Below are 13,423 nucleotides of genomic sequence, written 5' to 3'. Positions count from 1 at the left end.
GTATATTTGAAATATTGATATTTCAATTTCTTAAATTATAAATACATGATTTGAAATCCAAATTTAAATTCAATTCCAGTCTCCAAACGGAGCCTTATAATTTTGCTATGCCTACATGTACAAAGTCTTTCAGAATCTTTACAGTGAACAAAACATTTAGTAGGCTGGTTTTAGCTTCATCATTTGCAAAATATTGGGTCAACAGCCCGCAAGTGTAAATTGTATAGACTACTCTGTGCATCATTCTGTTTTCATGAAGGAGTCGTCTATGTACTATCCTAACTCAGTAGGGTCATGTGTTTAAAAGTTGAGAGCCTCCACTGCTCCACATTTGAGGCACTTAAGATTTCCACATTTGTCACATTCAGTTTCTACCTGCGAACCATTCCAAGTAGCTCTCCACACTTTCCGGCCCACATAACTCCTTTACAACAGGCATGGTAGCTGGAACGGCCAACTGGAACATGGAAGCAGACCCATCCAGGCCTCCCCATTGAAGAAGCTGTTTTCTGGCTTCTTTGATGGCAGCTCTTGCAGCACAGTGAACTGAAACCGCTAGAAGTAACGGAGGCTCACCAGAAGCTGCACAAAACATATCATTTGACTTTCCAGACATATGGATGAAAGTCTTACAACTTATTTGCACTTGAAGAAACAATATAAAGTGGAAGCTTCATGAAGAACAAGACACAATCCCAAATGTCTGATTATTATGTTCTAACTTTCTAACCAAACCCAAAGTAAGGCAGACTCACAGAACCTTATGCTTCTCATAAATCAACTAATAGCCTCTGTAAAAAAACTTCCATCACAGGTCTAAAACTAGGGGGATAATCTAGAGAATTTTCACTCTGGAACAGGCATGTCAGTTTCTTCACCCATCAAGTATTCATACATAATTATTGAGATATAAATCTCACGTCAGGAATATGGGACCTTGCCTGTGGGTTTATAAGGGTTTGGGCCACTCTATCCATTGCCAATTGGTACTGGATGTGAACCCCAGACAGTTTATCAATAATATATCTGTTGTATTCCAGACACTTACGCGTGCGCTAGGCATGCTACATTATTAACATGAGAACTCTTAGCAAACTTCTGAAAGGTATACCTTTTGAAGAGAGAACACGTTTGCTGTGGTGTCCACTATTTAGTACTTCAACATTAAACTGCTTCGGTATAGTGTCTATGGAAGGAATTTTATACGTCCATGTGCCATCGGAAACCACCAATCCATCAGAATTTTCCATGTATTCTTCAAGCATGAAAAACCCAATTCCTTGAACAAAAGCACCTTCTATCTGCAAGAACCGACATTAAGGACTGAAATTCTTTCGTGCAAGACCCACTGCCAAATCAGCCCATATGTTTACCCATCTACTTATGTCATGCATCCAAGATATAGCTTGTGGAGTAAATAAGATCCAAGTCAAATAAAAAGCTCCTTCTTTCATTTGATAAGTATATTTTTTATATTTTAGTTTTTTATTTTTCCATGGGTAAAACTTTGGAGGTTCTTATGACAGAAAATTAAAACCATGTAAACATTGGAACTGTAAAAGTCAGTATGTATGTTCAGTATCGTGCTAACCTGTCCTAAATCCACAGCAGGGTTGAGACTCTGGCCACAATCGTAGATAATATCTGATTGCAATATTCTGGTTTCTCCACTCAGAAGATTTACCTCAACCTGTGACCAGATAGTTTCATTCTTATTTGTTAAAGTTCAGGAGATACTGAATCATATTAAAAGTGACCATATGATCTTTCAATGTGACTTGCACAGTTGCACTGGAATATTGAACCTGTACATATGTCCTTAGGTTTGTTGAACATTCAAGCGCATATCTACAAATAGAACCCATACAAAAGAATATGAGGAAGCAATGATAAACTTAAAGAAAAACTTACCTCACTTACTGCAGCACCATAGTTAAGGTATTCCATGGAAGTAACTTCCGGGGCATAGAGAGAACTTGCTGATAAGTTCAAGGCTTGCAAGTACGCCTGCAATTTGAGAAAAGAATGAGAAAAACTGCACAGACAACGTATCTCGTTTGCGAATCTTCATAAGAAAATGCTAGAGGAAGGCCTTTTGTGTCTTTGAAAAACTATAAAGAGAACTCACTGTGACATAGAAGTTATACACTGCCAAGAGAAGTATGTCCAAGGATAAGAGCAAACTTAAAACTTCAAGGGATATTGTCAAATACAAAAAGGTTTAGATGGAATGGAATCCCTTTTCGCCTGAATTATAAGCTTGGTTTGAGATACAGAGGTAGTGGTTACAAACTGTTTGGACACCCAGGTGGCACATAAAAAGGAGCTTGACCGATTCCATTTAGATTTTAGCCTCTCAGGTTAGTGCTATGGGGATATCACAAAGATTTGTGAAAGGGTTAAAATACGACAATGATAAATTCATATGGAAACTCGTGAAAATTAGGACAATCTGGAAGCGATATATGATCAGCAGGATAACTCTGGGATAAAGAGCTAGCACAAACAAGCTTACAGAAGTACAGCACACAGATGGATTTTTAAAGTCTATGTCGTTACATAAGGAACAATGCAAAAGTAAGGGGAGGGGATGACGTTGTGGTAGAGCAGAATGTATGAGGTGATCCTTCAGAAGCAGTTGCGCTAGTTAAGATAGCCTGTTTTGGTTGGACAACTAATTTCATTACTGAAAAGGTGCTAGTCAATAGCTTTTCGTGGTGGAAGAACTCTTTCAATATGTGCTAATCCTCTAATATTCTGTCCGGTGTTTGTGGTGGTGGTGCTGGTGGTGGGGGGGGGTTTTCTATAGTACATTTATATTTATTAGGAGTTCCTCCGCTTTTTGACTTGTCAAAAATAGATTTTCTTGATTTATATTACTAGTTAACTGAACTTTAAAAACATTAAAAAACCAAAAAAGAAGCAATATAAATCAAATTGCAATACCTTTTCAATAAGCATCTCCCATTTAATAGAACCCATTTGATCCTGCAATTGTTGCTTGAGGGGAGCTAGCCTCTCAACCAAAATATCACATGATAACCTAACTGCCTCGCAACTTGACTCAGATGTGGTGCTTCCAGCAGTAAATCCTCCTTGAATTAAGCTCACTGTATCAGATTGTACCACCCGTACTTTATCCAAAAGATCGCCACTATCATCACATTGAATGGAACCAAGAGCGAAAGCAGCCATCTGTTTAACTTTTGTCCACAGACCCTGACCTAGTTCAATCCCTCCAACTTCAACAACAACAGAACCATCGCTTAGAATGCTCACTTTCCCTGGAGTTGGTCTCAATGAAACTTGATGTATTACAGGTACTCGAGAAATTCCTCTTTTTCGCCATGTATTGCATTTATTAAATTCTTCTACGAATTCAGTCCTTTGGTTAAAGCTTGAAGACATGGCCACCTTGTCCCATATTGAAGGTAAAGTATACTCTAGAGGTTCACCAGCAGTGTCCTCATAAAATAAATCTAGGCTGCAATGTGTGTGAAGATTTATATTTCTCACATGATCCACTTGCATGGATAGGGTAGATGCAACATGTTCAATTACAGCTTCAGCAATAAATGACCCTTGCACCTCCCCAGGACCTCGCATTGCAGTCCTACTTGGATTGTTAGTTTTGCATACCTTTACATCAAAAGACAGAGCACCCCAATCATACTTCTTAAGTGAACCCAGGATATTGCGCGGCATAATTGGACTTATATCTGCGGACATCCCTGCATCAATCAATATATCAAGTTGTAAAGCTGTAATCTTCCCATCAGACTTGAATCCCACACTGTAGATTATCTTCATGGGATGCCTTCCTCCTGCCATTATCATATCAGTCTTGCGATTGACATATATCCTGACCGGGCAATGTAATTTGTGTGCTGCAAGTGCACATGCTGTCGCAACCTAATGTACAAGAATGAACTTCAGTTTCCATTAGTTGACGGCAGGAATCATATCATCGAAATATAAAAAATAAAAACACACATGGACCAATACTTAATTTATATTCTAATTAGCCTCTCCTCATTTTTGAGCCCCTATACCAGTAGAGTGCAAACACTAAATGCTCGCTAGAAAAAGATTGATAGTGAACCAGTCGTAAAAGAAGGTTTACAGGAAATATTACCAGAATATGGACCAACTATTATCTTTTGAATACACTATCTGGGTGCAGGGAAAAGTTTTTTTGTTGAATATAAGCACCCTTCCCAAGGTGATCCGTTAATAATTTTCTCAAAACCTCAGCTCATTGCTCGGAGAACAGATAACAAGCAAACACAAATAGGGATGTGCTCGAGACCAAGCACCTGATGAGTGCTTTTTTAAAAAGCACTACAAAGTGCTTCAAACTCAGGAAGCAGTATTAAATATTCTTGCGAAAGGCTACCAAAATGCTTTTAGCATTTCTAGAAGCACTGAAAAACAGTCTTGCTAATTTTATCAAAACGCAAACAACTATATTATTGCATCTAATACTCACAGGAATGGATTTTACGGCCTTTCCACCAAAACCCCCACCAACCCTTCTTGTAATTACACGGACATTACTTTCAGGAATGCCAAGACACTTTGCGATGACTGCGTGTGAAAACTGAGGACACTGACTTGAAGTATAAACCACTAGACAGTTGTCTTCATCTGGTACAGCAAGAGCAGTTTGTGTCTCCATGTAGAAATGATATTGTGAACCAAGTTTGATCTGAAAGCAAGAAAGACATAGATTTGCAACTTGTGAATGGTCTACGAGGTATTGAAGAGCAAGTGCATATCCTTTTTTTTATGGTCGTTTCCCTTCCCCAAATCATAAACTTTTCCAAATTATAGATATTGATGACAAGTACCTGAGCAGATGTAATCTTGTGATCAGCTATAGCCATTCCTTTTGATATATCACCAACTTGCTTCGGGTATAAGAAAGAAGGGACCTCAAAATAACTAGACCTCTTAATGGCCTCCTCTACAGATAGGATTGGTGGCTCCATATCTTCCATTTCATACTCAACATCCGCAGCGTTTGCGGCCAAATCTGCATGTTTCTGTGTATCTGCAACCTAAAAATTATGTTCGCTGAGTCAATTAGACAAAGTCCTTACGAACAGAAACGAAAATTATTCTGGAAGCCTATTGTGCATCAATACTAGACAGTAATAAATTAGACCTAAGACATACCACAAAGGCAAGACGCTGACCAGCGCATTGAGTAATATCATCAGCAAAAAGAGGTTCGCTACCAAAAATAGTCTTAGATCCCACATTCTCCCCACCGTTGGGGATATCTTTAAAAGATAAGACAGCAGAAACTCCATCTGGCTGTGGTTTAGTTCTGACATTTATTCCCTTAACCCGTACGAGAGGCTTTGTACTATAAATGAACGCTCCATGCAAGCAATTTGTTGGTGACGGGATGTCGTCTACATACACAGCCTCACCTACAAAACATACTATACTTGTCAACATTGTGAATTAGAACACAAAGAAAAGATATAAATCAAATAGCAATGTCCACTCAATTCAATCAAAACCAATCATGGATCTTTAAACCTGTTTTTTAATTGGTCGGATAATTATTGTTATCTTACAAAACAGGGGGTAAGGGTCCCAACTTGGAGCCAGAAGCCAGGATAGTAGGATTCTTAACAAGGTGTGCTTCAACATTATATCACGGATACAAATGTCTCAACTAAACTGAAGGAAGGTAGGCAAGGACACTGTTTCAAATTTGATCTCGCAATTTTGATTATAACTTTATTAACTGACCAATATGAGGAGGGAGGGACAAAATAATCTAACTTGTAAGTTTGTAGTTTATATTCTTTACATAATTTATCAAGTACGAAGAAAAGATAATTGAATATGTCAATTTAATTACTAGCATGGATTGCAAATGAGATTGAGAAATCTGTGATACCACTATCTAATCAGCAGCATAATAATGAGTGAACCATTTAGTGAGGAGATAACAGATTACAGAGGTCAACCATCATTCTCATAAAAGTATCCAGGCCAGGATACCTTGCATGAACATGATGCTTGCTTCTAAAAAGAGAATGTAAAAAGATAAAAAAAAAAAAATAACTTACATGAACATGAACATGAACTAAACATCCTTATAATTATCCAATTAAGCGTTGAAGATTTATTTACTTTTGTTCTTACTTCAAGCAGCAAATGTGAAAAAATCAATTTCAAAACAAAATGTAGACATCACCATTAGCAATGAAGAGACAGAAACTAGGATACTAGTAACTAGACATCCTTATTAGCATGTGAAGAATACTAACCTGACGCTTGGAGGGCCGCTCCAGATTTTATAATTGGCTTGCCGACCGGATCATAGTCTGTACTTAAATTAACCACTTGTTTAGCTGATGATAGAACAGGTGGAAAGTCATCATTGCAATGTTGGTTCTTATTCATCTCAGAAGTAGGGAACAAAATATTCTCCACGAAACCATCAGAAATTTCAGTATCAATGTTAATAAAGGGGCTAAAGAACTCAAAAAGAAAACCACTAGCCAAGCTTGACCTGTAAGCAGGATTCGTAGTGCCTTCTTCAGGAACAACAATAGCTCGAACTAACTTAATAGCTTCATGCAGAACACCAGCACTCAAGGTCTTTCCGGTTAAAAAGTCCTCAACCTTTCTTGCTCTAATTGCATGTTTAGTTCCATAAGCACCAAAAGCCAGACAGCAGTGATGTACCATAAATCCAGTAGAAGTTTTAGAAACTTCGGCCAAGAAAGCAGCATTTAAATAAGGCAATGCATTTCCTAGTGGTCTCGGTGCAGCTCTATAGGTTTCAAATAGCAACATAGTATCGAGTCCTACAGAAACTTTTGTAACTGCTTCCCAATTTGGGATTTTAATACTTACAAGTACACTTTTGGGACCCAATGGGGATCTTTTCAGAAACTCTTCCAACAGAATGATTTCAGATCCAGAACCACTCACTATATTCACTGTTGAATCCACAGCAAGAAGTATTGTTGCAATATCTGAAGGAAAGTAGTTTCTTTGTGCCATAACCAAATTCCCTCCTATACTAGCTGTGTTTCTGATAAAGCCTGAAGCAATTTTATCCATATGCTTGGCAATTCGTTCAAACACGACCTCGCCTCTTGACATATGCTCACCTTTGGTTTTCTTCTTTAAAGCTTCAATAACTTTAGTAATGGTTACAATTGCTCCTACATTGAGCCCCGTCCGGTCCATCCTGATTATCGATAGCTCAGGAACAAAATTGAGATCAATGTATCTGTCATAACACGCTAACTCCTTGTAATACCCTGTCCCGGTATTACCAACAACCAATTTCACACTCTCACCAGAAGCATTGGCTTCCACTAACCTCTGAAGCTCCTCAATACCAGCTGGACTGTACCAACCATATCTCTTGGGGTCCAAACACGACGAGGACCTGATCTCATTCTTCAAAAACTCAGGAAATGTACAGACCTCACTGTGAGGATTATAAGGAGGCAAACTATCTACCATTGCTTCCTTACTATCTCCCTTGCTCCAAAAGGAGTTAAACCCCAAATCCTCAATGTCAACATCAGCCGAAAAGCTCTTGCAGGCATCGGCAATGGGACGATATCCGGTGCAGCGGCAGAGATTGCCAGCAATAGCCATCTCAGCTTGGGAAACGGTCATCTTGGAGAAGCCGGGAGGGGGCTCAAGTCGGTCAGTGGTGTTTTGGGCATTGACAAGAGCCGAAAAGAGCGAAACGCACATGCCGGGAGTACAGAAGCCGCACTGAGAAGCGTGGAAGCCGCTGAAGCGCTGGTGAATGGAATGGAAGCCGTCTCTGGTGTTCCCAAGGCCTTCGGAGGTCGTGATGGAGCAGCGGTTGACGCTGCAGAGTAATGTGAGACATGAATTCACACTGAAATCCTCCACTTTGTTGAGAACAGGGTCATACTTTGAGAGTAGCACAACGCAAGCGCCACAACCGCCTGCAATCGACCTAATTAGTTATTAGAGAGAGAGAGAGAGAGAGAGAGAGAGAGGAGAGAGAGAGGAGGAGGGACCTTCGCCGCAGCCGAGCTTGACGCTCTTGAAGGGAGTGTGGGACCGGAGAAACTCGAGCAGAGTGGTGGAAGGATCGACGGTGGGGAGCTCAAAGCGGCGGCGGTTAACGGCGAAGACGAAGCTGGTGGCGGCCATTTGGGAGAGGAGGCACCGAGAGGTGGAGGTGGTGCTACTAGACTAATGCACATGGCTCCAAACAAGAATTTGTTTGTTTTGGGTTTCAAGATTCGTCTGCAAACGGCATCATCATCAGGTCAACTGATTCCCTTGTCACGATTATTCCTTTGGCTGCCGCTTTCGTTTCGAATTTCAAAGGGGACATAAATGTCAATTGTTACTGCGATAAGGACCGGAGGAAAAAAAAATACTGGGTAGATATTGTCCAGAGAGCTCTTCTAGTGAGAACTATTAAATTGAAGACTTTTCAGTTTTGATCATATTTTGACATCTCATCCGTTCAGTTTTTAGGTTTATATGAGTAGATTATTTCTACAAATTTTCAGCCAAATTGATATTCGTTAAGATAACAAACTAGATTAAATTAATAGACGAACCAAATTTGTCAAATATAAACCGTTCAAGTTCATAATGGATAAATCACACTTATGAATGCCTTAATAATTTTTAATATAGCTGAAAATTTAGAGAAAATTTGGAGAAATGATCTACTCATAAATACCTATAAGCTGAACGGTCAAGATGTGGATATAAGATCGAAAGGTGGTATAAGCCGAAAAGTCCTCACCAAGTCCTCAACTTAAGGGTCCTCACTGGAAGGGCTTCTTGTTTGTTGAATGTTGAATGTTTTGTCTTTAAAAATGGTCTCGTTTGTTATTAAAAGATTTAATTTCAAGTCTATTGTAGTTATTAACTAAAAAAAGTCTATTGTGATCGAAGGAGATTCTCTCTCAATGATCAACTGCGTTAATAATACATGTGAAGTCTTTGGCGTCTTAAATCTCATGTTTGAGATGTCATTCATGTTGCTAGTTTCATAATATCAGTTTTGTTCATGTTTTATGAGAAACCAACTTCTTGGCTAATGCTCTAGCAAATCTTGGACACATACGGTTTCCATTCTCCGAAGATCTGGCTGGGTGCTCTTCCTTCTCAAGCTGCGCAAACTTTACATCTAGATACGATTGATATTGGCCGCCCTAAATGCACCTCATTCTAATCTTCTTTTTCTTCCCAAAAAAAAAAACTTAGCTCTTTAGGAATATCTATATAGAGTTATGAAATTTTGTTATGTTTTTGTTGCAACATTTCGATATTTGTAAGTTAATATAGTTATTTTGAAAGAATCATAAACTGACACATGAAAAAAAAATGATTGAGAATAGAAGACCCGTCCGGTAACATTTTTGAAATTAATTTTGTAAGAATATTTTTTACAAATGAAATGAGATTTTGAGATTGTAATTTTTAAATTTGAAAATGTATCTGATAGTTCGTTTGTGAACAATACATTTCAAATTTTCTAAAGTAGGAGAATGAAAAAGTTAAAATGTCAAACTATTATTTTCTCTTTATCAATTAAACAACTCAAATGCTACAACGGGTCTTTTGTAAGTTAAACTCACAACCGTTCACTTATGAATGGTTAACTATGTCACTACCAAATGGTACTAGACTCAAACTAGTGAAACTACTAATTTTAGTTTTTCTTTGTATTTTTTTGAAACACTTTTTATTAAATAACTCACACACCCTACATATGTCGATGCGATTTGAACTCATGTCTTTAAAGTTATTAGTTAACACCTCAAGTTTTTAGTTTTATTTTATTTTATTTTTTGTAAAAGTTGAAGGCATGTTCAATTTTTATTTTCCATTTTTTAGAAATATCTCACTAGACTGTCACTTTTTGGAGTGAAATCCACACTTACCCATTTTACAATTCACACTCCATGTTTATTTTTTTGGTAACTTAAATTTTGTCACTTTTTGTCTTTTATGAGAATTTTGACCAAGTAAGGGGAAATGGAGTTTAGAGTGTGTGAGTTATTAATAAAAATTTAAGGGGAGATAGAGTTAGGGATGGCAATAATCCCCAGCGGGTAGGATACCCACGGGTATTCGACCCTAACGGGGAAGATATACGGGTATAAATGGGTAACGAGGATGAGGATCCCCAGTATTTGGATTCTTAAATCGGGTACGGGGCGGGTATGGTATTTTGATATTCGTCCCCATCCCCACTCATTAAGGATGAAAATATTATTATACATAATTATATAATTTATTATTTTATATATATATTTATATATAATTTATAAATAAATATTTATGTAAAAAATTTAGTGATTCTCTTAATAAACATTTAATGGACCTTCCTTTTTATTATCTATTTTTATTCTCTTAATGAAATTTACCGGTATTGTTATGTTTTAACCAAGACTTGTATTTATTTTTATTGGATTGAAACATGAAACTTATTTATTTTGGTATTTGATTTTAATTTCATACTTTTATATAATTGTATTTCATATTTAAAAAAAATTAATTAATTTAATACATAATTGTTAATGGGTACGGGTACGGGTATGGAAACGTAATCCCCAAAGGGTACGGGTACGGGAATCCCCATTATCTAATTACATGTACGGGGACGGGTACGGGGATGAGAAATGTAAAAGGGTATGGGTACGGTATTTTGATCCTCGTACCTTACCCTACCCATTGTCATCCCTAGATAGAGTGTGGATTACAATTTAGAAAGTATAAACACTTCCCAAAATATATAATGAAAAACGTTACTGAACCGCACCTAACTTTTGCTTTAGCTAGTCATTTTGTAGGGGTTGATTTTTGCTACAAAATACATATAAATGGGAAATTGGGGTTTGACTTAGTAAATAAAGAATCTAGCTAGTTCTTTTAATTCTTAGTCGTTAGAGCATCTAGTCGTTAAGTCTTTTAATTCTAGTTCTTGATGACGTTGTGTTAAGAACTAGAATTACAAGAACTACAATGAGCGGATCTTAGATCCTAATTTACATATATTTACATCCCCTAAATACTTATTTTAACTTCTTTTGAGTTCATTTTTCACTAAATTAATTATTTATTTATTTAAGAATATTGTAAGAGTGAATGAAACATTTGGCATTGATCTAAAAAATTGGAGCCAAAAAGAATGACAGTCCAATACTCCAATATGAAACAAAACGTAAATTTTCGTATTTCAGCGAACCCCCACTTAGCGGCATAAGAGGCGACGCACGCACCTCCATTCACAATGATGTCATGTCTTTTTCGGCCATATTCATAGATGAGCAGCGAGGAGAAGTAGCTTTGTTCTTATTTCATCACACTTATTCACCATCATTCTATCATAACCAAATGTCAAGCATTTTGGTTCAAAACCAACTTCAACACTTTTCTATCTTTTTCCACACCATCATAGACCTTCATGTTACGTACTCAACGATCCTCTGTATTCATCATAAAATGTAACTTTGGAAAGCGCTGGACTACCGTACGCCACAAGTGGGCTGAACCACGTGTCGACTATTCATCGGCGGAGGGGAAATCTACAGGGCATAGATGGGATTTCTCAGATGACGATCCTTCCCCTCGTCATCGTCGCCGTCTGGTTTAGAGAGGGGCTTTTATGGAGTCGCCGGTGAGGTGAGAAGCGGGGGGGTAGGGTAAATATGACGCTGGCGGGAGATATGCCACGTCTCCGCCACCTACAGGGCGAATTAGCGGCAAGCACAGAGCACCCACGTCTCCGCCGTCGAGAGGGTGAATTAGCGGCAAAGCGTCCTGCACAATTAGGCGGAGATGATCAAAACGTTTCAAATCGATTTCACTGAAGAACAGGTTTGAAGGTGGAGTACATTGTGTGGATTTGAACGGGTTTGTGCACGTTTTCGGATACGAATGCGGCGTTTTTGCTCAGGAGTTGAAATCGATGAATTTATGAATGGGTTGAGGCTAGAAACCGCATGCAAACCAGATTCTGCGCATTCCCTACTGAGGTAAGAGTTTAAATTCATGACCTGCAGCATTGTGTCTCCTGCTTTCCTTTCATGTTTTTGAGATTTGCTTAACAGCTGTATTCGAATTCATTAGTGAGGAACACATGTTTGCTGAGCCTGTTTCGATTTCATATCGTTCAGTATCTGTCTGGTTTAGTTGAACATCGGTGTATCTGTCAGTTACGTTAATGTTTAGTTCAGAGAGAATCGAACCCGAAGTATTTGATATCAGCTGTGATGTTCACTCCTTGATCTAGACTCGTAGATGTAAATCCATTAACATCATTGAAATAACAAGCTGCCTATCCAGATGTTAATCCCACAAAGTTTGCTGAGATAACAAGATCTCAGTTCATCCATTTCCATTGGTAGCTACATTGCAATAGTTCTAGTTTTAATCATGGGCAACAATCAGAAAAGATTTAGGTATGTGTTTGTGTTTGGGTTTGTGTTTGTGTAACTATAGTTGGGTTTGTGTTTGTCAAACATTTTCATAGGGATGTGGGTGTTTAAAAGTACATTCCATCTGCACCATGTACTTACGATTGGAATTGCATCTTCAAGTATGGGTAGCTAACAAAAAACAAGCAATACAGAGAACCATATAGTTTATATCTTTATAATTAGAATCATACTCGAATCAGCATGATTGTCTGGTATAGGGCTTCTATCAAAAACAGTGCACACTAGTTATAGGCCCTGTTGTTCATCCTACGAAATTCAAGTAGTTTTAAGCCCTTTATTCATCCATCAAAATTTTGGTAATTTGATTCTTATTGCAGTGTCCGAATATATATTCAAAACTAGCTCTTAACTTCATAAGTATCACTGGTATTTTTCGTTTTTCCAACTAATTGAAAAGGTTGAAGTGAAAGTTGACTCTGCTAATAGAGTTGTGCGGTGTCATTTAGTTTAGCATAGGCATATGTGGTTTAAGTAAACTGCAATTGGAATATGAAGAGCTGTGTAACGTGTGATGTGCACTGGAATCTATTTAGTACTGGTAGGTTAGTGAATGTGTAAAATTAATTCGTCGTTACATGAATGATAATCCCTCCCTCCCTCCCTCCCTCAGTGTTGCAATGTGTCCTATGCCATAATAGAATTGCATATTACAAGAATGGTAATATGCATTCTGCTTCTTTCTGTCTTCTGGTTCGACATATGCTTATTCTGCCTTGATCCTTCAATTATCAACTGCGCATATATATAATTGTCCCACAGGATGGAATCGAAAGCAGTCATATATGCATCCAAGGATTCAATTGCAGTAATGTCATTTTTAATCTATTGTCAGGTTGTGTCTTAAGGCGAAGGCATCTTGGCTTGAAGGTTAGTATTATCTCTAGTATTTTTTAATCTTGTTGGAGTGTGTTAATTCTGTTCTGAAGGGGTTG

At 37.9% G+C, this 13,423-nt stretch overlaps 1 protein-coding gene across 1 annotated transcript; it reads right to left on the bottom strand.

The window, feature by feature from the left end:
* LOC101299368 (abscisic-aldehyde oxidase-like) lies at positions 1–8,175 on the bottom strand. The gene is made up of 10 exons (XM_004296223.1): positions 8,040–8,175; positions 6,291–7,964; positions 5,179–5,438; positions 4,851–5,060; positions 4,490–4,708; positions 2,947–3,912; positions 1,912–2,007; positions 1,592–1,690; positions 1,112–1,301; positions 1–582 (listed from the first exon to the last, which is right to left on the bottom strand). The coding sequence occupies exons 1-10, from the start codon at positions 8,173–8,175 to the stop codon at positions 365–367; spliced, it is 4,068 nt and encodes a 1,355-aa protein (XP_004296271.1). The 3' UTR covers positions 1–364.
* Between the last annotated feature and the right edge of the window lie 5,248 nt (positions 8,176–13,423).

Source organism: Fragaria vesca, linkage group LG3 (genome assembly GCF_000184155.1).
Source record: "Fragaria vesca subsp. vesca linkage group LG3, FraVesHawaii_1.0, whole genome shotgun sequence".
NCBI lineage: Eukaryota > Viridiplantae > Streptophyta > Magnoliopsida > Rosales > Rosaceae > Fragaria > Fragaria vesca.
Note: the sequence above shows the minus strand (reverse complement) of the source record. Positions and strands in the feature narration are given on the sequence as shown.

What these genes read in the sequence shown, in the direction of transcription:
- LOC101299368 (XM_004296223.1), bottom strand. Translation starts at nt 8,175, where the DNA reads ATGGCCGCCACCAGCTTCGTCTTCGCCGTTAACCGCCGCCGCTTTGAG. An exon ending in GTCAGCGTCTTGCCTTTGTG is followed by an intron (nt 5,061 to 5,178) that starts GTATGTCTTAGG and finishes CATAATTTTTAG; the next exon opens with GTTGCAGATACACAGAAACA. An exon ending in CTGCTGTGGATTTAGGACAG is followed by an intron (nt 1,302 to 1,591) that starts GTTAGCACGATA and finishes CGGTTCTTGCAG; the next exon opens with ATAGAAGGTGCTTTTGTTCA.